We start from the raw sequence: 26,367 nt of genomic DNA, 5'->3' as shown, positions 1-26,367 counted from the left end.
ACAGGAGGAGAGGTAGAAGCCCGCGCTCTCTCCCGGTGCTGATGTGAGCGGCCATTGCGTCCCGTTCTCCTTCTGAAACTACCCTTCCCCTTCCCCCCCCCCTCTCCCACCCACCCCTCCCTCAAAAAACAACAACAACACACGACGTAATGGGAAAGTTGGAGGAGATCGTGCGCATCGCCAAGAAGATGGATAAGATGGTGTCGAAGAAGAACACGGTGGGTGATGGCGCCGGCGTCGGCGCCGGGCTAGGGATGGCTCCTGGCCGCAGTGATGTCTACAGCACTAACCGGACAACCCGCTCTGGGGAAGGAAGGCTGACAGAACAGCGCATTAATATTGACTTTGTTAGGGATCAAAGGATGGTGCCACGCTTGCAGTGTAAATATACCTTGGGTGGGAATGCCTATGGGCTGAATTTTAATGCTTATGGATTTATTGGAATGCAATCCAAGGAACCCTGTCTAGGACTGGAATGCCACTGGACTGAATTATAAGTCTCAAGGGCGCTTATTTGTCATCTGAACTGGAACAATATATATATATATATATATTATCTTGCTGTAGGAGAAGCAACAGCGATACACATGCAGTACATTTTTGATTATTCTAAGTAAGCTAGATCATGGTACATAAACCAAAGTACTTATGATCAACGACAGTGATGCAATGGAGAGACAAAGAACTGCCGATTTTGGAATCTTGAAACAAAACACAAAGTGCTGGAGGAACTCTGCAGGTCAGTTCAGTTTGCTTTATTGTCAGTTCTGAACTGAACTGACCTGCTGAGTTCCTCCAGCACTTTGTGTTTTTCTCAAGATTCCAGCTACTGTAGTTCTTTGTGTCTCCATTGTCTTTCAGGCAGCATCCGTGGAGGGAATGGACATTTGAAGGATCATAACTTGAAATGCCATCTGTCCTTTCCTTCCAAAGATGCTGCCTGACTCGATGAGTTCCTGCAGCACTTTGTGTTTTGCTTCAGCAGTACAAAGACTGTAGTGGTTCGGTAAGGTTGTGCATGGTGGTTCAAGAAACTGATGGTTAATTGGAATATGCTGCACTTGAACCTGGCGATTCTTGTACTCAGGCTCTTTTACTTCTTTCCAACAATAGCAGCAAGAAAAGAATGCCAAGGCAGTGTGAGTCTTTGATGCTAGATGCTTCTCGGGGTAGTGCTTCATGTAAATCCTTTCAGTAGTGTGGAAATCGGTACCTGTCATGGACCGCGGCAAGGTTCATCACATTCTGCAACCTCCTCCGCTCTTGGGCGTTCCATTCCTGAACCAGGCCGCGATGCAACCAGTATGTTCTCCACCATGCATACGGTTGCAGAAATTTGAGGAAGTATTTGGCGTCATACTGAATCTCCTCAAACTTCTGAGGAAGCAGAGACATCAGTGAGCTTTTTTTGCAATTATGTCAATGTACCGGGTACACCACAGGTAATTAGAGATGTGTGTGTCTTGTAACTTGAAGCAGTTGATCTCCACCACCTCTGCGCATCTGCATTAAATTAAATATATGGCTCTAATTATTAAAAACTATGCAAACAGAACTTTTAGATTTATTTTCAACTTTAATTTTTTGTTGTGGTCATTAAACCCTTGCTAAAGATGAGCATTGTAGAAAATTGTGCATATTGTTCTCCGCTCAGACATCACAGTGTAAACAGGCACGGGAATTTGTTGTGGGTTTCAGTTTTATTTTAAAAATATGCTGTTTGACCTTTCCCTTTTCTGTAAGAGGGCATTTAACTATATTTGGTTGAATATTTAAAGATGAATATTGTAGACTTTGTTCCAATATCGATTTAAAAAGAGCCTTTGCTTAGATGCATTGTAACCTATTGGTTTGCTGAGCATTAAACGAAACAATGAAATGTTCCTGTAGTATCCAAAGGGAATGAAGGCCACCAACAATACGCTGAAACAACATTGCCTTCTGTACCACTGAATCTCAGTCCCAGGGTTAATGTTGTAAACTCGTGTAGGAAAGACAAAGCCTGATTAACTTGAGAATGTGGATGAAGGAATGCTTGTGGTATATGTATTAAAAAATCCCCAAACAACTGATGCTGTATGCATGTCAATCTTTTGAATTTAATAATAAGATGGGAGCTCGTCATGTATATATGGATGTCCATAGGTCATGCATTCATAACACATTCATGGTCTGTGTAGCTTTTGAGTTGCTAGTCACAGACACTACAGTTTGTATTATTAAATACTTTTGGAATATGTTTTTCTGCTTAGACTTGACTATCTGCAGCACTGCAACTTTTCTGCCAGAAATAGATTATAACTGGGCTACTAAAAGCTGAGAGAAGACTGACTGCTTTGTCTTTCCAGCATTTTCAGTTCTTAGTTATTATCAGTACTTTTAATTGTTTCTTATTTTATGATTGTAATTTATGGGGAAATTACATCCTTTCTATTAGTAAAGAGTGTGATTCTACAAAAACATTTGGTTTATACCACTTCAACTAATACCCTGTTTCTCTATTAATTCTGCAGAATGGTGCTATCGATTTATTGAAGGAGCTTAAAAGCATACCAATGACTTTGGATCTTTTGCAGGTAAATAAAAAAATAAACAGTAGGAGTCGGTCACTTTCAATATTGAGTTTGCTTTACAATTTCATAAGATCTCAGCTGATCTTCTGCCCTCTTTTGACTCCTCACTTCATTCAAATCAAATCCATGGGTATCTACATGGTACCTAGCTACGCCTTTTCACCGGTTACTTGGAACGATCCCCGTTCCAAACCTTCTCTGGAGAACTTCTGGTTCTCGCTTCACTGTAACATTTACTGCATTGGTGCTGCCTCCTGCACCCCTGCAGAACTCATCAATTTCAACCCCTTTGCCACTATCTTTCACCTTGATCTCAAATTCACATGGACTATTTCTTGCCTCCACGGATGCAACTTGACCTGCCGAGTTCCTCTAGCAGATTGTTTGTTTCTACCTTGTATACCATTTCCCTGTCATATCTCCAGTTTCCTTGATAGCAGTTTAATAAAGAGAATAACCCTCACCTTGTACCTGTTCCCAGTTTAGACTCTCCAGGCAGAAGAGTCTACATGGTCCAAGGACTGTACTGCTCCTACAAAGGTTGTCATGTAGCACATTCCATTAAACCTTGCATCATTTACATCACAAGCATCTATGCAATGCCACTAGTGATTTGACTTAATCTAGTGTGGATTTCTACCAAATCCAGAGTACATAAAATCAATAAGCTTTGACTCGCTGCTGTAGAAATATTCTGCTGCTCAAAGCTGGTCTACTTAAATTATGAATGTTTGTATTAGATTAATCCTGTAAAGCCTCTTCAGAATCTTGTATGCTTCATGAAAAATCCTCCTGTTCTATTCTTGGAGTATCTGTCTATTTTGCTTGATCTTTCCTCGTAGGATAAAATTAATGTCTGGTATCCATCTCTAATGCAGTTCCACCTCAAAGGCCAATGCATCAATTATGGGGTTTGAACCTCGCAGTATTCCAGGTGAAGTCTTTTCAAGATCCAGTCCCATAGCAGTGAAACTTTCTAACTTCCCAGCATACTTGCAACAACTTACAACTTTGCTAATTATTTGCATATATCCAAAACACAATTAGCCAAATTTTTACTAACATTGCACATTAAAATGTTTTTGTTCTTGCTCGATCTGTTAATTTTTTTGCTTCTCTATGTTGTCTGTACTGTTTCATCTTCATAGCTGCTTTTCCCACAACCGATATATTATCTATAACCTTATACATTATACTTGTACCTTATTCTAAGTCATAATGTTCATCACAGATGACCAAGCTGCCTTTCCAATAATGTTAGCCCAAGTAGGATCTGCCTACCAACCTAACAATTTTCCCTATTAATCCAGCCCTTTGGGCCATTTTGTTTATTAAACAATCTTTTGTATAGGTCAATGTCAGATATTTCTCAAAATAAAAATAACTTTTCTATTCAAGGAAAATAGATTTTTTTTTTCATAATCTACAAGTGTTAAGATTGCAGGAGGAGTTTACGCTAAAATGTTTCTTTCATTAAGATGCCGCCTAACCTTAGCTTAGAGTTACTAGCACTTTGTCTATTTTTGTTTAATTAATGGAACTTTAAACAAGGAAAAATGCTATTGATTAATATCTACTCATCCTTCTAGTCCACACGGGTGGGGATGTCTGTGAATGCTGTTAGAAAACAAAGCACAGATGAAGAAGTCACAACACTTGCCAAATCACTCATCAAATCATGGAAAAAACTATTAGGTAATGTTGAGTGCTCTAATCAAAGATAGTATGCCCTAACAATGTACATTTAAACCAACAAAGCTAAGTAAGCATATTTGTTGTGTGCAGTATATGATCCCGATGGATTTATTTTTAATATGTGCATGATTGAATGACAGTAAATGTCACAGGAATTTCAGTTGTAAAATTAACTTTTTATCTTAATTAAAACAAAAAATATTCTGGAAAAAGGGAAATAATTCTAGCTTCGTGATCGTAAAATGCAAATAATAATTGGGTAAGACTAACAACTAACTAGGCCATTTTGTGTTCCGTTTATTGTTTGTTTTCAAGACCTGTGATCCTGTTGGACGAATCTTTTTGTCCTCCGCTTGCCACTGTGTACTTTTTGTACTGCCATTCTAATTTGGTTCTTATCTTTTAAAACAATGCAGGATTTTATTACATTTAATGTTGAATTTGTATATTTGCAGTTGTAAATTAAATTCAACATTTAACTTGAATCATGCAATATATAGTTCCAATCAGGACCGATTTTCTGCACATGTAGCAGCATAATAATTAAGTATGAGAGTCATCCTATTTATGAATCATTGTAAAGTGTTAAGTATTTGTCGTGATGAGCACGATGTTGTTACATTACTCAAAATATTAAATTACCTGTGTGTGTGCATATCAGTTTAGGTTCTAATGGTTAGTTTTATATTCTAAAGATATTTTTTAGCAACAGTTAATATTGTGCTTAAATCTTTTTGTGTTGCCATTTATTATAGTTTTCTTGGTGCATTTTATTAACATTTAATATGAAACGAGTTCATGTTAATACTTTCTGGTGTATTTTACCAGTATTACTTTGTGAAAGGTTTGACTGAACAATGAATTGTATAAAATTTTGATTACCTCCTAAATTATTTAGAAAATGTACCATCTTTTTTTTTTAAAGTTATTAATTTGCACCATTTATTGTACTACTAATTCTAATTTCAATCCTGGATTCTGAGTTTGCTGATTTAAAAAAAAAAAATTAAGGATGCATAATTAATTTCGGTATTTCCAGTTTAAGGAGGGGATAATTTGCCCAGGGTTCCACCTCCTGATTGCTAACTATTTACTGTCTGTTGGAAAATTTGTGGTGGATATTTGGCATGGAGAGAATCAGTTTGGCTGTGATAATCTTGGATTAACAGCATTCAAACTCCTGTCCAGTCTCCAACGCAAACAGTGACCACACGAGTAAAGCTTTGGCAACTGCTGCTGCTTGTACCTCAGTAAAAGTTGAAGGCCTTCAAGTGAGGATGAGTGATGAGTAAACCACAAGGGGGTGAGATTACTGTTAAAGATTTGCACTGCATGCTGCTTAAAAGTTGGATCCATTTTTTTTGTTTTGTTTTATTTTGTGGGAAGGCATGAAGTTTCCTTGGGCTGATTTCTGACATTGTCGAACTACAGCAGCTGTGTGATGCTTGTCATGGATAGAGCTGGTGAGGCAAACCTTGCTTCCAAAAATGGCGTCTTGAAAATCTCCAGACCATTCCCAGTGGCACTCATCAGCAAACTCAGGTGAAATGTTAAAATAAAGCACTTGCATCATTTTTAAACCACCACTGGATTGAAGAGGTCCAGAAGTCAAGAGCAGGTCAAAACTGCTAAAAGATAGTTGCAGTGAAAATAAGTTGTGTTTAGGTTTTTTGTGAATTTAATGTTTAAGTTAACTCTCTTTTAAAAGTCCTCTGGTAACAATAATATATAAGTTGGAAGGATGGTTAGGCATGTTTGCTTGAATTGTAACATATTTTACAACTGGTGTTTTATGCCAGTTGGTTCAAGAAACAAAACAGTCCACAAGAGGTTTGGGCAGGTGGATAGCATAAATAATTTGAATTAGATGCAACATGGAATATCAGGCTCGAGCTTTTGGACATCGAGGCTCTTTTCCCCACTCCCCTTCCCTTGGAGTTATCAACTCCCAGTTTCCTAGATTGATTATTTTATAGATAAAGGGATCAAATTAATTGTGCTGATTTCTAAAGCAGTTGGATTTGCTTGGAGCTTGATTATTTGAGGTGGCAAAGTGGTACAGTGGGTAGATCAGCCATATCACAGCTTCAGTGAATCAGGTTCTATTCTGACCCCCGGTGCTGTTTGTGTGGAGTTTGTATGTTCTCTTTTTTTACTACGTGGCCTCCCACTGGGTATTCCCACACGTCAAAGATGTGCAGAAAGGCTAACTGAGCGCTTTCAGTTACCTGCTTTAGAGGTGAGTGGTAGGAGAATTAGGGTGTGTGGGAAGGCAATAACGGGCAGCGAGAATAGATTAAAGGAAACAAGATCCTTAAAATTGGACTGAAGTGGCATTGTTATTTATGGTGCAGCAACTCTGGGCCGGATTAAATGCCAAGCCATAGATGTTGTCATCCCTATCATTCCACTTTGTTTTGCTATTACTTTTGATAAGACATTCTATTTGCTTCTCGATTATGCTTGCCAAATCTGTTTTGCAAGATATAATGCAAATCTGTCATTTCAAGCATTATATGTTCTATAAAGTGTGTGCAATAATTACTGTAACTTAACCATTAATTACAGTGTGATTTTATACTTCCTCTTCTTGTGCATCATGTTGGTTTTAGTATATCTGATTTACACTCAGTTCTTCTCCTATTTGTTTTACAATCCTCCCTCCATTTATTCATTCAGTTCTGATCGCATGGTTACATTGCTTTGTTGATCTGTTCACTTCCAGCCACTTAATGGACACATTGAGCTGGAGAGTGCAGGATGTCTAAATTAAAGCATAAATCAGATACCACAAGAATGCCCTGTTGTAGCAAAATCTGGGCTGGTACTTCATCATAGTAAACATCCTGATATTGGAGCCTCTTATTAAATGCCTTAAAGAAAGGAGGGAGAGAGAAAACAGGGAATTATAGACCAATTAGCCTGACATTGGTGGTGGGGAAGATGCTGGAGTCAATTATAAAAGATGAAATAGCGGCACATTTAGATAGCAGTAAGAGGATCGGACTGTCAATATGGAATTACGAAAGGGAAATCATGCTTGACTAATCTTCTGGAATTTTTAGAGGATGAAACTAGGAAAATGGACAAGGGATGTAGTGTACCTGGACTTTCAGAAAGCCTTTGATAAGGTCCCACATAGGAGATTAGTGGGCAGAATTAGAACACTAGTGGGCAGAATTGGGGGTAGGGTACTGACATGGATAGAAAATTGGTTGGCAGACAGGAAACAAAGAGTAGGGATTAACGGGTCCCTTTCAGAATGGCAGGCAGTGACTAGTGGGGTACCGCAGCTATTTACAATATAGATCAATGATTTCGATTAAGGGATTAAAAGTAACATTAGCAAATTTGCAGATGACACAAAGCTGGGTGGCAGTGTGAACTGTGAGGAGGATGCTATGAGGATGCAGGGTGACTTGGCCAGGTTGGGTGAGTGGTAAGATGCATGGCATATGCAGTTTAATGGGGATAAATGTGAGGTTATCCACTTTGATGGCAAGAGCGGGAAGGCAGATTATTATCTGAATGGTGTCAAATTAGGAAGTACAACGAGATCTGGGTGTCCCATGCAGGTATAGCAGGCAGTGAAGAAAGCTAATGGCATGTTGGCCTTCATAACAAGAAGAGTTGAGTATAGGAGCAAAGAGGTTCTTCTGCAGTTGTAAAGAGCCCTGGTGAGACCACACCTGGTGTATTGTGTGCAGTTTTGGTCTCCAAATTTGAGGAAGGACCTTCTTGCTATTGAGGGAGTGCAGCGTATGTTCACGAGGTTAATTCCCGGGATGGCTGGACTGTCAAATGTTGAAAGAATGGAGCGACTATACACTGGATACACCTTTTTGTATATGGCGTGCACAGCCTAAAGTTGTAGAAAAACTTGTTCTATTTGATCTTATTTGATTGTGCACCCCAGGTTGTTTGCATTTGTCGAAACAGGGCGGACCACGTGAAGGTTGCAATCTCCCACCCCACTGAATACAATTTAGAAGGATGGGAGGGGATCTTATTGAAACATAAAGATTATTAAGGGATCGAACACGCTAGAGGCAGGAAACATGTTCCCAATGTTGGGGGAGTGCAGAATCAGGGGCCACAGTTTAAGAATAAGTGGTAGGCTATTTAGAACGGAGATGAGGAAAAACGTTTTCACCCAGAGAGTTATGAATCTGCAGAGTTCGTTGCCTCAGAAGGCAGTGGAGGCCAATTCTCTGGATGCTCTCAAGAGAGGGTTAGATAGAGCTCTTAAAGATAGCGGAGGTCAAGAGATAAAGGGAGAAGGCAGGAACGGGGTACTGATTAGGAGTGATCAGCCATGATCACAGTGAATGGCTCGAACGGCCGAAAGGCCTACTCTTACACCTATCATCTATTGTCTATATAAGATATTAAAATTGCATAGTATCCCTGTACTGATTACTAAGTTAGCTTGGATTGTAACCAATTTGAGACCCTTTAATTTTACAGAAAATTAGTTAAGTCAATATTGATTTTATTGTTATGGTAAGCTACACCTTAATGATATAAATAATATTGAGGAATATCACTAAGGTTTGTTACTTAATATAGTTTAGAACAGAACGAGAGCTGCTATTCAAGCAAATAAAATTACATATTTGAAGCTTGATATGCATCAATTAGCTTGATGTAAAGTTAGAAACTGCTAACACTTAATTAAATAATTAGTTGTGGGGAGATAAATATAACGGGCTGTTCAGAAGAAATAATAGATAAATACTTGTAAATTCAAATTGCATAAAAGCCATAAAGTAATGTGTCTCACTGGCGGGTACTTTATTCTGTTCTCTCTTTAAATTGTCTTTTGACTTTATTTCATTTCTAAAAAAAGAGTACATGGCCTGGACCTTGCTGGTAAATGTTGATCGTTCCAAACAGCACCGATGGCATTCAGTTAGCATAAATGCAGGAGCTCTGCACAAGTGTAGGCAAAGGTGGAAGTTGCACAACAGGGCAGAATACTGCAAGTCTCCAATTCTACACCAAGTTAGACGTGGTGCTGAATCCTCACCTCTTTAATTTACATGGGGTTTAGAAAGCTGAGGCAAAGTAGGGCTTGAGGTATTGTCTTTATAACTGTGAACATTTTCAATATTCAGCTTTTTTAATAGCTCAAAACACTGATCGCTTTTTCAGGTAGCAGATTTGCTTGTGGGGTTATGTCAATTGTCAAAGCTTCAATAGTTGGGTGGTATTGGGGGATGGTGTTGGGGCGGTGGCTCTAGCACACTGCTTTTGGAGCAACTGAGGTTTGTCTTCTGTATCTGGTCCAAGCAAATTCCCTTGTAAGGTGACTGCAGGTAGCAGTCTTGGGCAGCCAGCAAGCACCCTTCTATGCTATTATTATCTATCATTATGCAAATGCACCATATGCTAATCAGCCTGGCTTGCTAAATCTTTCTACATTTTCATCATTTGCAGTTGTGTGCCTTTTGGGAGCATTTGTTTTGCTGACTTTGCAGATAATTTGTTTAATTCTATCATGTGACAGACATTGATAGCTTCATAATTCCTGGGGGCTTTTGTGCAAAGTTAATGTTTGTTATTGCTCACATTGGGATGCCAGTGGGTGATATATATGTTGCTAGTATAAATAACGATTCTAATATTTTTGAACTTGGGTATATAGGGTGTGCTTGGCCTTTTCGTGGAACTTCTTGTACTTATTTTGAAGTTGCAACATTGTTTTTCTTGCTTTGTATAGTACTTATAAGTTTCCTAACCCTGGCCTTTAATGCAAGCTACTTATTATGAATGTCACAGACATGTAAAGCAAACAATAGCTTGATCTTAATTGTAAAAATATATAGGCATTTGGAATTGAAACATATCAGTTGAGTGTAATCAAATATACAGATTCTAAACTGTAATGACATTCCAAAGGGCATTGCTGCCAGCGTTGAAGTGTTAATCTCCAGCAGTTAAAATGCATGTTAGAAACATGGAAAATAGGTGCAGGAGTAGGCCATTCGGCCTTTCGAGCCGGCACCGCCATTCAATATGATCATGGCTGATCATCCAACTCAGTATCCTGTACCTGCCTTCTCTCCGTACCCCCTGATCCCTTTAGCCACAAGGGCCACATCTAACTCCCTCTTAAATATAGCCAACGAACTGGCCTCAACTACCTTCTGCGGCAGAGAATTCCAGAGATTCACCACTCTCTGTGTGAAAAATGTTATCCTCATCTCGGTCCTAAAAGATTTCCCCCTTATCCTTAAACTGTGACCCCTTGTTCTGGACTTCCCCAACATCGGAAACAATCTTCCTGCATCTAGCCTGTCCAACCCCTTAAGAATGTTGTAAGTTTCTATAAGATACCCCCTCAATCTTCTAAATTCTAGCGAGTACAAACCGAGTCTATCCAGTCTTTCTTCATATGAATGTCCTGACATCCCAGGAATCAGTCTGGTGAACCTTCTCTGTACTCCCTCTATGGCAAGAATGTCTTTCCTCAGATTAGGAGACCAAAACTGTACGAAGTGTGGTCTCACCAAGACCCTGTACAACTGCAGTAGATCCTCCCTGCTCCTCCTATACTCAAATCCTTTTGCTATGAAAGCTAACATACCATTCGCCTGCTCACTGCCTGCTGCACCGAAGAAGGCGAATGGTATCTCATGTTGCCATGAGATGAATAATTTGATTCCGTTGAAAGGTCTTAAAATTTACAAACTGTCACTTAAGTTTTCCTGTTGAAATATCTTTAGCGACAAAATGTCACTAAAGATATTTCCATATTCATGTATTGAACTTGGGGAAATGGCATGTTGCTTGCTAATAACTGAATCTGGGTCAGTTTATACAATAGGTAAGTCACTAAAACTGTGGATCATTTGTGGTAAGCATGAGACTAGTTGGCGTACTTTAAAATTAAATCAAGTATTCATTTGCAAGAACTATCAACTTCTCAAGTTTAGTCATACAATTTTGCTTGCAAAGCTCATGATTTTGATTTCTCTTTTGCTCAAAGCTGGTTCGTGTTTTTTGGGAAGTCTATGGGTTTGATTTGAGTATGACTTAAGTGACTTTAGAAGTTAAACATAATTTATCTGGTTGTTAATTGGACATGTAATAAAAATAGATATATAGCTGGCTGGTCAATTTTTAGATAGACAAAAATGCTGGAGAAACTCAGTGGGTGAGGCAGTATCTATGGAGCGAAGGAAATAGGCAACGTTTCTGGTCGAAACCGTTCTTCAGACTGATGTGATGATGGGGGGTGGGGAAGAAGAAAGGAAGAGGTGGAGCCAGTGGGCTGAGGGAGAGCTGAGAAGGAGAGGAGAAAGTAGGGACCACCTGAAATAAGAGAAGTCAATGTTCATACCACTGGGGTGCAAACTGCCCAAGCGAAATATGAGGTGCTGCTCCTCCAATTTACGGTGGTCCTCACTCTGGCCATGGAGGAGGCCCAGGCCAGAAAGGTCGGATTCGGAATGGGAGGGGGAGTTGAAGTGCTGAGCCACCGGGAGATCAAGTTGATTATTGCGAACCGAGCGTAGGTGTTCGGCGAAGTGATCGCCAAGCCTACGCAAGTGCAGGTGAACCTCTGCCGCACCTGGAAAGACTGTTTGGGTCCTTGAATGGAGTCAAGGGGGGAGGTAAAGTGACAAGTATAGCATTGCTTGCAGTTGCAAGGGAAAGTGCCCGGAGAGCGGGTTTTTTGGGTGGGAAGAGACAAATTGACCAGTGAGTTCCGGAGGGAGTGGTCTCTGCGGAAAGCAGACAGGGGAGGAGATGGGAAGATGTGGCAAGTGATGGGATCACTTTGGAGGTGGCGAAAATGTCGGAGGATTATTTGTTGTATGTGACGGCTGGTAGGGTGGAAGTTGCAAGGGAAAGTGCCCGGAGAGGGGTGCAAGGGAAAGTTTAGATAAATGCCTTTCCCATTAATTTTTAATAAATCTTTACAAATAAAATTATTTTTGTATATTAATGGGTAGTATATATCAGTGAATACTGTATCGTGTCTTTTGATTTTTGTAATCTTTCAACTAAAAAAAGCATTTGATTTTTTGATATATATGGTATGATAATTTAAAGTTCAGGATTAGTCATTACAGTAAAGAGTCCAGTAATTAATGTTTTCTGAAATCAATGCTTTGCAGATGGCCCAGCAGGAGACAAAGAGGCTGAGGATAAGAAAAAAGAATGTTCAACTTCCTCCAAAAACAATTCAGATTCCACAGAGCAAAGGTCATTGCAGACATTTATTTAAAAAAATCCTTCAATGCACTAATTCCATTAAATTAAATAATTGCTTATTTATTCCTTTATGGTCTCCATATGGTTAATTTATCTTCCTTGGAACATAACTAACTGACCAGTTGTCAATTGATGTTGCCCCCATGTTCTGGCATTTCACTGCCTCACCAAAGTAAGCGTGTTTGCCTCTGTACCCCACAATTTGAGATTTGTAATAGAAAATTGGTTAAAGTGGACATTGTCAGCTTTTAATAAAGACAATTTTTATACATTTTGGTTTCACCATTTAGAAAAAATTATAACAGTGTTTATACATAGCCCCCCCATTTCACGGCACCATAATGTTTGGGACACATGGCTTCACAGGTGTTTGTAATTGCTCAGGTGTGTTTAATTGCCTCCTTCATGCAGGTATAAGAGAACTCTCAGCACCTAGTCGTTCCTCCAGTCTTTCCATCACCTTTGGAAACCTTTATTGCTGTTTATCAACATGAGGACCAATGTTTTGCCAATGAAAGTCAAAGAAGCCATTATGAGACTGAAAAACAAGAATAAAACTGTTACAGACATCAGCCAATCTTTAGGCTTACCAAAATCAACTGTTTGGAACATGATTAAGAAGAAAGAGAGCACTGGTGAGCTTACTAATCGCAAACCGCAAAGGAAGACCTCCACAACTGATGACAGAAGAATAATAAAGAAAAATCCCCAAACCTGTCCGACGGATCAGAATCACGCTTAAGGAGTCAGGTGTGGATTTGTCAATGACCACTGTCCGCAGAAGACTTTATTAACAGAAATACGGAGGCTACACTGCAAGATGCAAACAACTGGTTAGCCGCAAAAATAGGATGGCCAGGTTACAGTTTGCTAAGAAGTACTTAAAAGAGCAACCACAGTTCTGGAAAAGGGTCTTGTGGACAGAAGAGACGAAGATTAACATATCAGAGTGATGGCAAGATCAAAGTATGGAAGAGAGAAGGAACTGCCCAAAGATCCAAAGCATACCACCTCATTGTGAAACACGGTGGTGGGGGTTTTATGGCCTGGGCATGTATGGCTGCTGAAGGTACTGGCTCACTTATCTTCATTGATGATACAACTGCTGATGGTAGTAGCATAATGAATTCTGAAGTGTATAGACACATCCTATCTGCTCTAGTTTAAACAAATGCCTAAAAACTCATTGGCTGGCAGTTCATTCTACAGCAAGACAGAGATCCCAAACATACTGTTAAAGCAACAAAGGAGTTTTTCAAAGCTTAAAAAATGGTCAATTCTTGAGTGGCCAAGTCAATCACACGATCTGAACCCAATTGAGCCTTTTAAATGCTGTAGAGAAAACTGAATGGGACTAGCCCCCAAAACAAGCATAAGCTAAAGATGGCTGCAAAACAGGCCTGGCAGAGCATCATCAGAGAAGACACCCAGCAACTGGTGATGCCCATGCATCGCAGACCTCTTTCGAGCAGTCATTGCATGCAAAGGATATGCAACAAAATACTAAGCATGACTGCTTTCATTTACATGACATTGCTGTGTCCCAAACATGGTGCCCTGAAATGGGGGACGACGACTATGTATAAACACAGCTGTAATTTCTACATTATAAAACCAAAATGTATAAAAATGGCCTTTATTAAAATCTGACAATGTGCACTTTAACCACATGTGATTTTTTTTCTATTACAAATCTCAAATTATGGAGCACAGAGGCATATAAATAAATGATGGGTCTTTGTCCCAAACATTATGGAGGGCACTGTATATACACACACTGAACTTTTTTTCCCTCTTGTTTGTTATATTGTGTACAGTATGCCATGTTTACATATTCTGTTGTGCTGCTGCAAGTAAGAATTTCATTGTTCTATCTGGGACACATGACAATAAAACACTCTTGATGCCACACATCTTGACTGACTAACAGGCCAGCAGGTATCCGTTTCGGTTTGTGTGGGCCAGTCCATTTAACTTTGGGGAGAATGTGTGGAGGAGGAAAGGATTTAGATTTTCATTGTAATTCCACTGTAATTGTGATTTACAATTCATTGCCTAGATTCGCCCAAAATTCTTCAAATCTTAACCATATTCATTTACCATGCGAAAATAACGCACTGTAATTTAAATGTTAAATCGGCTTGAAGGCTGTTCATGAGCAGATCTTAAACTTTGAACTCAAATCTTAATTGATCTGGTATATTTGCGGTATAACATCCCAAAGAATGAAACCTTTGATTAAAAAAAATATAGAACTATTGATTTGAATGGAAATAGTATTCTAGCCTTTAAATTAATAGTAGGTTTGCACATCCTTTGAAGATTTTTAAATAATTGCACAAATAATGTCTATCTCTTGTAGCTCCAGTAAGAGACCAGAACCAAGAACACCCACAACTCCAAAGATGACATCATTTCCACCTATTCCTGTTACCAGTGATACCGTCCGCAACAAATGTAGAGAGTTATTGTCAGCTGCTCTGCAAACAGACAGTGAGTAAAACTTGTTTAAGAAGGAACTGCAGATGCTGGAAAATCGAAGGTAGACATAAATGCTGGAGAAACTCAGCGGGTGAGGCAGCATCTATGGAGCGAAGGAAATAGACGACATTTCGGGTCGAGACCCTTCTTCAGACTCAAGTAAAACTTGTAATAAGTGCTTAGAGGGACAATGTTCTGTGATCAGATGAAATGTTGGCTCTCCAGCTAATGTTAGCTCACAGTAGCCTTTTTTGTTTATCACTCATGATTCATTTATTAAAAATATTACAAGAGCTCTTTGAAGCTACAACTAGCAGGATTGATAGAGTCGATCTTTGAATATAGTATACAGCAAACCGTGGTTAATCTGTCATGAATGTGCATTGCCGGACTGGAGCTACAAGACACGACAGATGCTGGAATCTTGAGTGAAAAACAAACTGCTCGACGAACCCAGGAGGTCAGGCAGCATCTGGAAGGAATTGGACAGGTGTTGTTTTAAGTCAGGATCTGTACGGAGTATTTGATGTTACTAATGTATACGTTTTAAGTTCCAAAAGTCATTCAGTTAGACCCATGGGATGAGAGTAACACATTAACATGGATAAAGTGTTGCTTGTTAGCCAATTTTTTTCATCCAGAGTGGAACTAATGCTGGAAACCTGTAAGTAACATTGAAGTTCGGCGATTAGTACAGGGGCTCTGTGTATTTCCATTATATACTTGTGACTAGATGAAGGGACCGAGTATAATGTATCCAGGGTTTGCTGATAATACTGTACATAGTTTGAAAATAAGTCCATGCATAAAGTTTGCAAAAATATACTTGACCTGTACAAGACCTATAAATGTTGACAATAAACAGAGGATGCTGGGAATGGTCAGTAACTTTAAGGAGACAAATAGGATTAATGTTCCGGGTTGATGATTTTTCAAAGGAACTGGGGAAAATGTTAGGCTCCATAGAAGTTGGATGTTTGTGATGGAACAGAAGGCAAGAGAGTGAATAACAAAGGTGGTAGAGCCATCTACAAGGGTGGTGAGTAACAACATGTATTATTTGGGGTAAAAAAAGATAGTGCTGGAATAAATCATCGGGTCAGGCAGCATTTTTGGAGAATGTGGATTGGCGACATTTCGTTTGGGACCCTTGTTCAGACTAGAAGGGACTCTTCTGAAGATGTCCCAAAACGTCGCCTACCTACGTTCTCCATAGATGCTGGCTGACCCGCTGAGTTACTCCAGTACTTTCTTTTTTTTGTTAACCAGCATCTGCAGTTCCTTGTGCCTATGTATATTATGGGGTGATTTAAATATGAGACGATTAATGAATTATTAACGTTACTGGAAGAACTGGGAAAGTTGTGAAAGGTGGGAACGAGAAAGAAGGCTGGACATATAATCTGAGATTGTGGAAGGTTATTGGCCCTTGGAATGGTGTACAATGCTGTAGACAGGTTGAAGTAGGTAGGAGTGAGTTGGAGAGTTAAAGTGATGAACGCCTTACTTTGGAAACATTATTTAATGAAACATTAAAGCCGAAAAAACAGTATAATCAAATTGTTAAATTAGAGGCCGTGAACAATGTAGATAGTGTATTTTTTTTTAGTTCTGTGAGAGGAAAATGAGCCCATAATCTGGATGCAAGACCCTTTTGCACTAGTTAATCTCTTGTGTTATTTTATTTTCCTACTGAAATACATATATCTGGAGTATTCACTTTCTCAATTTGTATTTTGATTACAGATGATTATGTTGCAATCGGAACTGACTGTGAACACATGGCAGCACAGATTGAAGAAAATATCCTTTTATGTTTCCCTCAGTCTCCCTGCAAAAAAATACAATTGTCCGCTTGGTGTTCAAATGGCAAAGTGACTTTCTGCAATAACACTCCAAGCCACAGTTCAGAACTGCCTCCGTACAACGGCATGCATTGGAACTTGATTGACAGTTTTATTGACTTTACTATTTTTTATTAGACAAATTTATTTTATATTTATGTTTATTATTGCCATGTGTTACGAGGTCCAGTGAATAGCTTTGTTTTGCATGCTGTCCAACCAAACCAGATAATACTATATATGGGTATACTCTGGAAATTAGAAGGATGAGGGGGAATCTTATTGAAACATATAAGATTATTAAGGGTTTGGACAAGCGAGAGGCAGGAAACGTGTTCCCGATGTTGGGTGATTGCAGAACCAGTTTAAGAATAAGGGGTAAGCCATTTAGAACAGAGATGAGGAAACACTTTTTCACACAGAGTTGTGAGTCTGTGGAATTCTCTGCCTCTGAGGGCGGTGGAAGCCGGTTCTCTAGATACTTTCAAGAGAGCTAGCTGGGGTCTTAAAGATAGCGGAGTCAGGGGATATGGGGAGAAGGCAGGAACGGGATACTGATTGTGAATGATCAGCCATGATCACATTGAATGGCGGTGCTGGCTCGAAGGGCCGAATGGCCCACTCCTGCACCTATTGTCTAAATCAACCAAGTCAAACTTGACTACAATGGGTAGAGCAAAGGGGCGGCACGGTGGCACAGCCGTAGAGTTGCTGCCTTACAGCACCAGAGACCCGGGTACAATCCTGTCTACGAGTACTGTCTGTACGGCGTTAGAGGTGGATCAGACAGTACCCTAGCTTATGGAAGAACCCTTCAAAAGCCTGATAACAATGGGGAAGAAGCTGTTGCTGATGCTGGTGGTGCACACTTTCAAACTTCTGTACCTTCTGCCTGAGTGGACCAGGGGGGAGGAGGAGGAATAATTAGAGTGGGGCAAGTTGTAAATTATGTTTATATAATTGTAAATTGACAAAGTGAACGTTTTTTAAGCTGAAAATTGTTTTATATATATATTGTACTGTAGTAATGAGACTTCACTCTTCATAGATGTTGAGTGTTTAATACGTAATATCAACATTATATACTTGTGTTTGGTTGCAAGGAAATGTATCTTATTTTACAACAATCAATTGATAATCAACGTTGACCCAATAAAGATCTATGATGTTTAATGTGGTGACAGAGACCCGGGTTTGATCCTGACTACGGGTGATGTCTGAATGCAGTTTGTATGTTCTCACCGTAACCTGCGTAGGTTTTCTTTGTTTTTTTTCCCCACAATCCAAAAACGTACAGGTTTGTAGGCTAATTGGCTTTATATAATTGTAAATTATCCTTAGTGTGTGTTGGATAGTGTTAGTGTGCGGGGGTCACTGGTCGGCGTGAACTTGGTGAGCCAAAGGGCCTGTTTTCACTCTATTTCTAAACTAAACTATAAAAGGTAGAGTTGGTGAAGTAAGCTTAAGCACGGTGGCACAACGGTAGAGTTGCTGCCTCAGTGCCAGAGACCCGGGTGCGATCCCGACTACGGATGCTGTCTGTACGGAGTTTGTACGTTTCCCCGTGACCGCGTGGGTTTTCTCCGCGACCTTTGGTTTCTTCCCACACTCCAAAGACGTACAGGCTTGTTGGTTAATTGGCTGGGGTTTGTATACTTGATATGTGTAAATTGTCCCTAGTGTGTGTAGGCTTGTGTTATTGTGAGGGGGTCACTGGTCGGTGCGGACTCGGTGGGCCGAAGGGCCTGTTTCCGCGCTGTATCTAAACTAAACAAAGTATCCACATCATTTTTGAAGGAAGGGGCTGCGGTTAAGTGCTCAAAATACCAATTCCCAGCTCTTATTGCTGTATTGTAGCTGATATATGTAAGAGCAGGAAGGATGGTCACATGTGGTTTGTCTTTCAAACCAAAAATCACATGAGAATAAATGGCGTTTGTCGGTTTGTCTGCCTAAGTTTTCCCCGTGTGCCACGTTCCTCGAGGTGAAGCGATTTACATTGGGCTTGTATAAGTAGATGTGCCAGTTTTTGATGATGATTCCTTAATTTACTCGATACTAGTCTTCCAAGAGATGGGCAACACAGACATGAAATACAAAAACCGCGTGAGAAGCAGGATAGCCAACTTAAAGGACACAAAGAACCCCAATTTAAGGAAAAATGTTCTGTGTGGGAATATTTCAGCAGAGCAGATTGCAAGGATGACAGCTGAGGTAAGTTTATATTATTGCTGCAATTGTTTAATTCATGAAACTTTATTTCCAAAGTAGAAAATATTTCCGGGCAGTGCCAGGAACTGTCATTAGTCCCAGCTTCATTTTATTTGCCACAGAAAAGCTAAATTGACTGACACACAGATTCAAATCAATAATATTATTCAATAAATTTTACTTTGTTAATATCAAGTATAATTATGGATTGTACTGTTTTGTATATTTAACTTGCACTGTTAGAATAACAGGATGTATCACGCTTAAACCATAAGGAATCATCTGTCCACTAGGTGTTGCTGCTGCATTGTAAATAGTATACTATTATGAGTCTCTAATCTGGCATCTTGCTCATTGTTTGGGTAGCATCTCTGGAGTACATGGATAGGTGGCCTTTCAGGTCAGGTCCCTTCTTCAGACTGATTTGTAAAGCAGCAACTGCAGTTCCTTGTGTCTACAATTTAGTTGTGCAGCAGAAACATCTCAAAAAGCTCCAAGCCAAACCTTCTGCATCTTTCCATCTTGTTATACTTTGAACAATTTTCACAAGTCAGAATTATCTGATTATCAACCTCTGCTATTTCTGTCTTATCTAACACGATGCCAGTGCTATTTCATGTTGGGCTACAGACCTTTGGAGTTTTGCGTTGGAGTTGCCAGCCTCTTCAAAATAATTGCATGCGCACCAGGCAGTCAATAAATCATCAGTTATCACGCACGAGAGAAGGTAAAGTGTTGCAGGACAGTAGTAGGTCTGGCTGGGTACTGAACCACAGTGACTTATTGCTTGATGTACCTTTAACCAGTATTAGCTGAGCAGCTTGATGAAATGACAAGATTAGACTTGGTAGGTGTTTGTTCAGCTGTAAACTGTAATGAAACTAGACATCTTTGGTAAGTTCTGTGTCCGATTTTAAGAACAAAAGCATCTTCTGGTATGTTATAGCTTGGAATTCTACATTTTTATATTGAAAGATTATTTTTAACTGGCTTCCTCAAAAAGGCAGCTAACATCATCAGATGTAACCATCTACACCACCCTGGCCACGCTCTCATTTCACTCCTGCCATAGGGAAGAAGGTTCAGGAGCCTGAAAACTGTAACATCCCGGAATAGGGGCAGCTTCTTCCCTGCAGCCATCCAGGCTATTAAACACTCCAAACTCTAAATATGCTCCAAACTACATAAACTTGGGGGCATTATTTATGGGTTTTATAAGTGTACTATATTTACATATCTGTTGTGCTGCTGTAAGAATTTATGTTCTGTTTTTGGGACATATGATAATAAAACAGTCTTGACTCTTCATTTGGAGCCACTGTTTTAAAAGAAAGCTATGAAATCCTTGAATTAGATTTTTATTGGACTTCTTTTTTTTCCCAATAAAAATAAAGGAAATGGCCAGTGATGAGTTGAGGGAGATTCGGAAGGCTTTAACCAATGAAGCTATCAGAGAGCATCAGATGGCCAGAACCAGCGGCAGCGAGACCGATTTATTTGTTTGCGGAAAGTGCAAGAAGAATAACTGCACATACACACAGGTAACAGTGCGGACAATGCAAGAACCAATTAAATGAATGTGCTCTGGTTAGCAATGTTACAAAATTTTGAGATTTAAAAAATCAAGTCTGCAATTTATCCCATCAGATAAAGCATAACAATAAGTTTAATTTGACACCAAATTCACTTTCATATCTCAAGTATTAAAAAAGTTATGACCATTTTCATACTCGGAAATTAGCATCTTGTTCCCTATTGATTTTCAATGGGCATTACAAAAAAGCTGTGATCTTAGATAGTCAAAAGCACATTTCTTAAGGAAAGATTAACATTTTTAAATAGCCTAAGTGTCCAAAGATTATTCACAAATAATTCACAATATAACATGATTTTTATATCTAATTTACATTAATTTATAGGCCAAATGGAAGGAATTTAGTGTTCAATTGCTGTAAATAAATCGGTTTTCTAGTGGGTTCATGTGGAACGCGCAGGTTTAGAATGTTGACAGCGCGCTGGATTAGTGCCCTCAAATGCCGAGAAAAATACTGGGGGATATAAAAAGCCCAAAATGAGCTACTCGCTATAGAAAATTATAATTGTAGGGTTATATACATGCCCCATTTAATGTAAAAATAAGGTACATACCTTTAATTGTTTGCTTTATAAAACCCTGGGGCTGCCAGAGCTTGCGGAATGAACGAGAGCTTTTAAATTTATTATATCTACTCTTCGAGGCCTATAAAACTAATAATAGCTTTTGGGACCGGGTCTTGCAGCGATTCTCCGTTAATGATTTACTAGGCTGAACATCTGCGATTGGAACAGCCTAGTAAAAATCGGGTTTTAAACCCGCCCCCTCCAAACAGCTCCAAAATCACACACAAGGGGAGGGGCAGATGCTCAGCCACGATTCAGGGTTAAAGAGGGAACTGCAGATGCTGGAGAATCGAAGGTTACACAGAAAAGCTGGAGAAACTCAGCGGGTGCAGCAGCATCTATGGAGCGAAGGAAATAGGCAACGTTTCGGGCCGAAACCCTTCTTCAGACTGATCAGGGGTGGGGGTGGGTGGGGACAAGAAAGGGAAAAGGAGGAGTAGCCGGAAGGCTGGAGGGTGGGAGGAGACAGCAGGGGAGCTGAGGAAGGGGAGGAGACAGCAAGGACTAACAGAATTGGGAGAAGTCGATGTTCATGCCCCCGGGGTGCAGACTCCCCAAACGGAATATGAGGTGCTGTTCCTCCAATTTCCGGTGCTGCTCGCTGTGGCCATGGAGGAGACCCAGGACAGAGAGGTCGGAGACGGAGTGGGAGGGGGAGTTGAAGTGCTGAGCCACCGGGAGGTCAGCTAGGTTATTGCGGACCGAGCGGAGGTGTTCGGCGAAACGATCGCCCAACCTCCGCTTGGTCTCACGATTCAGGTACGTTTTGTAACATACCTACTCTGGTGCATAGAGGGGCTTATTATATTGGCTTAAGTATTTCTGCCCATCTCATTTCAGTATCGTGTGCAAGCTTCGTTGATGTACATTAATAATAACTACCATTTTGTTTGTCTATCTCTAAACAAAACTGAACAGTTGAAAAACTTTTATTTGCACCCTATGAAATCATACTGTACACAAATACAATCAAGTAAAATGCTAGTCCAGAATTAAAACAAAATCTTTCAAAATAAGTTGATATAATTAATATTTTGCCGAGTTACAATTCAGTTTTTGGCGGGTGGTAACTAATTTGACGTTGATAGTGTTATCACCCGAGAGAGTCGAAACGTTCCTCATTTATGGAAAAACCCGCTTTGTGATGTATAATCTCTCTCGTCATTCTCCAGGTCCAAACACGAAGTGCAGATGAACCTATGACAACGTTTGTCTTTTGCAATGAATGTGGCAATAGATGGAAGGTAGGTGTTCACTCCCGATTGTGCAGATTGTGTGGAATAGAACTTGTAACATTTCACAAGAGCTGGGTATCTGGCAGCCATACCAGGGCAGAACCCAAGTGTCACCTGCACTGAGTAAGCTTAGTGCAGCTTTGTGGATACAAAAATCAACCTGATGCAAACATTTTAAACAAAAGTCAAAGCTCCTGTAATCCAATAATCTTTGTGGAACCCCCCTGAAAGAGTTTAATTTGGTCAAGTTTGGTTCGTAAATTAAAAATGGAGATTTGTTGAAAAACCGAAAACGGTCAAATAAAAAAAAAAAGAATTTTCCCAGACTTTATTCTGCTGTGAAAATTCTCTTTTAAATGTGCCTGCTTTCTGTCTTTCAGCAAATCTCCATGTTTAATTTACGAACCAAACTTGACCAAATGAAACTCTTTCATTCCCTCCGCTTTATCACAGTGTGATAACCTTCACAGTCCTCGGTATTTACACAATGGTCGCAAGCATTTATTGTTGACAATTAGACCAATGATCAAAAGAAAGATGAAGCCATAATGTATCAGGGTACCCCAAATTCCACTGACCCAATTTTTTACCCCCCCACACCTGCAATGGGATTCTGTGTCTTTGGTGTCGGTGGTGGGAATATGCAGAAAATCAGTTAATCTGAAAATTATAGGGTCCCTCACAAGTGAACATATACCCTCACTGCCGTTTGTCTCAAGCTCTAAATATTTGCTTGAATATTGTCCCCTGATTAATTTGTATTTTATTCCATGTATTCCTGCCCACCCCCACCTGCTGCTATTACATTGTTCCACTTTTCACTTGATTATCGGGAAACCAAATGTACTTTCATGAATTTCTATCACGTAAGCTTGGTAATGCCTCTACAATCCTGTCTTTGACATGTTTTGCCCTCAGTCCCACCCTCCCTGGTAATATCAATTTAATTGGGTGTATTGAAATTAAACTCTTTAGAATTTCCTTACAAAGTTGAAATGATAGGAACTGTCCATATTTCAGAGATTTAAGTGGGTTGGGGATTTCCCACCTCTGAGTTATTTTGCTTGTTGCAACATGTCACACTTTGTTAAATGTGTAGAAAGGAGCTGCTGAATATCCCGCAATCTAGGCATAAGCTTAGGGGCGACTGCACCTTTGTGGTTGCAGCTCCTAGACTGGAACAGCATCCCCCTTCCCATCAGAACTGCCCCCTCCATCGACTCCTTTAAGTCAAGACTAAAAACTTATCTATACTCCCAAGCCTTTCCTGACATCCACTGAGCGAGGGCTATATGTATATATGTATGTAGTTTGTTTGTTTATACTATTCTTATAACAAATGTAAAGCACTTGTTGTTTTTTAAATGTGCTATATAAATAAATGTGACTTGACGACTTGCTGATGCTGGTTTACACTGAAGATAGACACCAAATGTTAGAGTAACTCAGGGGAACAGACAGCATCTCTGGAGAGAAGGAATGGGTGACGTTTCAGGTTGAGAAGAAGGGTCTCGACCCAAAACGTCACCCATTCCTTCTCTCCAGAGATGCTGCCTGTCCCGCTGTGATACTCCAGCATTTCGTGTCTACAATTAGTTAAATGTTGTCCAATGTCAGATGCCAAAGTCAATATTTAGGCTAAGGCCACAATGTGGTCTTGACCAGGTGAAATCCAGGCTAAGCTAGTGAGCATGTTATTGGGCAATAAATGCTGCTGGATAGCAGTGGGGTTAATGCTTGTGCATCTTCTGTACTGCAGCAGGATGTTGTCCTGCCCCAGAGATGGTGCTGTATTCACAGGTGGTCTCTGAAGTTTAGTTTGTCATGTGTGACGAGGTACAGTGAAATGCTTTTTTTTGCGGGATATCCAGTCAGCAGAAAGACAACACATGTTTACAATCGAGCCATATACGGTGTTAAGGGAATAACGTTTAGTGCAAGGTAAAGCCAGCAAAATCCGATCAAGGATAGTCCGAGGGTCACCAAAGAGGTATACAGTGGTTCAGCACTGCTCTCTGGCTGTGGTAACATGATTCAGTTGTCTGATGAGAGCTGGGAAGAAACTGTCCCTGAATGACAGATGTAGTGCCACGTCCCTTTGCGACTGAAACTGATGCCTGGCAGCTATCAAGTTTCAATGGCTGAATATCGGCTCCAACCAAGGCACTCAGTTGAGTGTAATAAAAGCATGATGGTGAAGAGTTAAACTCCATCTTACAAGAGATCTGCTTTGTACGCAAGGCTTAAAATATGTTTCTAATGCAGTAATTCTTAATTTATTATCAATTTTAATACATAAAGGACATCAAGTCAAGTCAACTTTATTTGTCACATACACATACAAGATGTGCAGTGAAATGAAAGTGGCAATGCCTGTGGATTGTGCAAAAACTACAGAACAGAAGAGAACAGAATCAGTATTTACATGTTAGAAAATAAAAACATTTTAAAAAGACACAACACAACAGTAAATGAGTCCCTGGTGAGATACAGTCCTGTGGCCTATGGGGAAAAAGCTCCGACTCATCCTTTCTGTTTTCACAGCATGACAGCGGAGGCGTTTGCCTGACCGTAGCAGCTGGAACAATCTATTGCTGGGGTGGTAGGGATCCCCCATAATGTTGCCGGCTCTGAATCTGCACCTGCTGGTGTATAGGTCCTGCAGGGGGGCGAGTGTAGTTCCCATATTGCGTTCGGCTGAACGCATTACTCTCTGCAGAGCCTTCCTGTCCTGGGCAGAGCAGTTCCCAAACCAGATTGTGATGTTGCCGGACACGATGCTTTCTACAGCCCCAGAGTAGAAGCACTGAAGGATCCTCAGAGATACTCTGAATTTTCTCAGCTGTCTGAGGTGGTAAAGGCGCTGCCTTGCCTTACTGACCAGAGTGGCAGCGTGTGTTGTCCATGTCAGATCCTCTGTGATGTGACATAATTGCCAGGGGAAATAATCTCACAATAATCTTCTCTTAGTTCTGTTAATAGATATTCAGAAGACCATGTTGAAGACACCTGGATCAGAAAATGAAAGTTCTGACTTTAAAGCATCATCATGTAAATTAAATTAATCATTTTGCTACATACATTGTTGTAAAGTAAACAATCTTTGATGCGACTACACTCCCTACAAACTGAGTATTCTAAAATTGTGCAGACACTAATTGAATAATTTTGTTAATTACACATTGTATGGTACAACAAGTTGCACTTCAGTTTTAGACTGTATAATTTAATTTTTGATGATCTGCCTTTATTAGCATCAGATGGATCTATTAGATCACTTTTTATTTAAAATGTGATGACGGTTCAAAGCAACTCAATTGCTTGCATATTTGTAAATTTTACAACTTCATTTTATATTTTCTCATTTTTTTCAAATATTGTAATATTCTCTGTAGAAAGTGTTTCAATTGCAAAAAAAAAAAATCAGTGATTTCCTTCATTACCACAACTGCATTCCTAGTATTTGATGTTACTGTGAGACATGCAAGATTTGTATTGGTTGTGAAATGTACTTGGAAAAACTCACTAAAGATTTTTGGGGTGTTAAATGTAATTGTTTTTAATTGCCGTAATCCATTTTAAATTCAAAAAAGCATATTAAATTTTCTTCTGTAATTTCCCACATGTCTTTTAAAACAAGCCAGTTAATTCCTATGTAAAAATGCAAATGTTTAATTCTCCTAAAAAAATATTTTCCCTGCAATTTTGCAGGTTAGAACTATTTCTTCTCAAACCTTTTGTTTACACGTATATGTCACCATTCTAAAATGTACAAGCTACAGTAAAATGATCTAGGCCAAGTGCAACAAATTTGTAGAAAATTGCACTTTAAACCAGGATTTTGGTTCAGCTGATTAAGATTTTTAATATGCTATCTGTGTATGTTAATGTTTTTTTAAAGTTCCTGAGAAGCAACATTCTATAAAATTGGTACGTTGAAGTAGA

General features: G+C 39.7%; 1 protein-coding gene across 2 annotated transcripts; it reads left to right on the top strand.

Annotated features, from left to right (window-relative positions):
* tcea2 (transcription elongation factor A (SII), 2) lies at positions 1–26,367 on the top strand. Of its 2 annotated transcripts, none has more exons than XM_055652656.1 (10): positions 1–218; positions 2,514–2,576; positions 4,163–4,268; positions 12,395–12,482; positions 14,854–14,984; positions 16,719–16,775; positions 18,876–19,030; positions 20,422–20,568; positions 22,360–22,431; positions 25,393–26,367. In XM_055652656.1, the coding sequence occupies exons 1-10, from the start codon at positions 150–152 to the stop codon at positions 25,399–25,401; spliced, it is 897 nt and encodes a 298-aa protein (XP_055508631.1). In that variant the 5' UTR covers positions 1–149; the 3' UTR covers positions 25,402–26,367. The 2 variants fall into 2 exon arrangements, with proteins under 2 accessions (XP_055508631.1, XP_055508632.1); XM_055652657.1 differs by lacking the exon at positions 1–218 and adding an exon at positions 280–739.

This window comes from Leucoraja erinacea, chromosome 21 (genome assembly GCF_028641065.1).
Source record: "Leucoraja erinacea ecotype New England chromosome 21, Leri_hhj_1, whole genome shotgun sequence".
NCBI classification, from domain to species: Eukaryota; Metazoa; Chordata; class Chondrichthyes; order Rajiformes; family Rajidae; genus Leucoraja; species Leucoraja erinaceus.
This window is presented reverse-complemented; position numbering and strand designations above follow the sequence as displayed.

Coding starts and splice junctions, on each gene's coding strand:
- tcea2 (XM_055652656.1), top strand. CDS start 150: ATGGGAAAGTTGGAGGAGATCGTGCGCATCGCCAAGAAGATGGATAAG. Junction 219..2,513: donor TGGTGTCGAAGAAGAACACG/GTGGGTGATGGC, acceptor TTAATTCTGCAG/AATGGTGCTATCGATTTATT. Junction 14,985..16,718: donor AGCTGCTCTGCAAACAGACA/GTGAGTAAAACT, acceptor TTTTGATTACAG/ATGATTATGTTGCAATCGGA.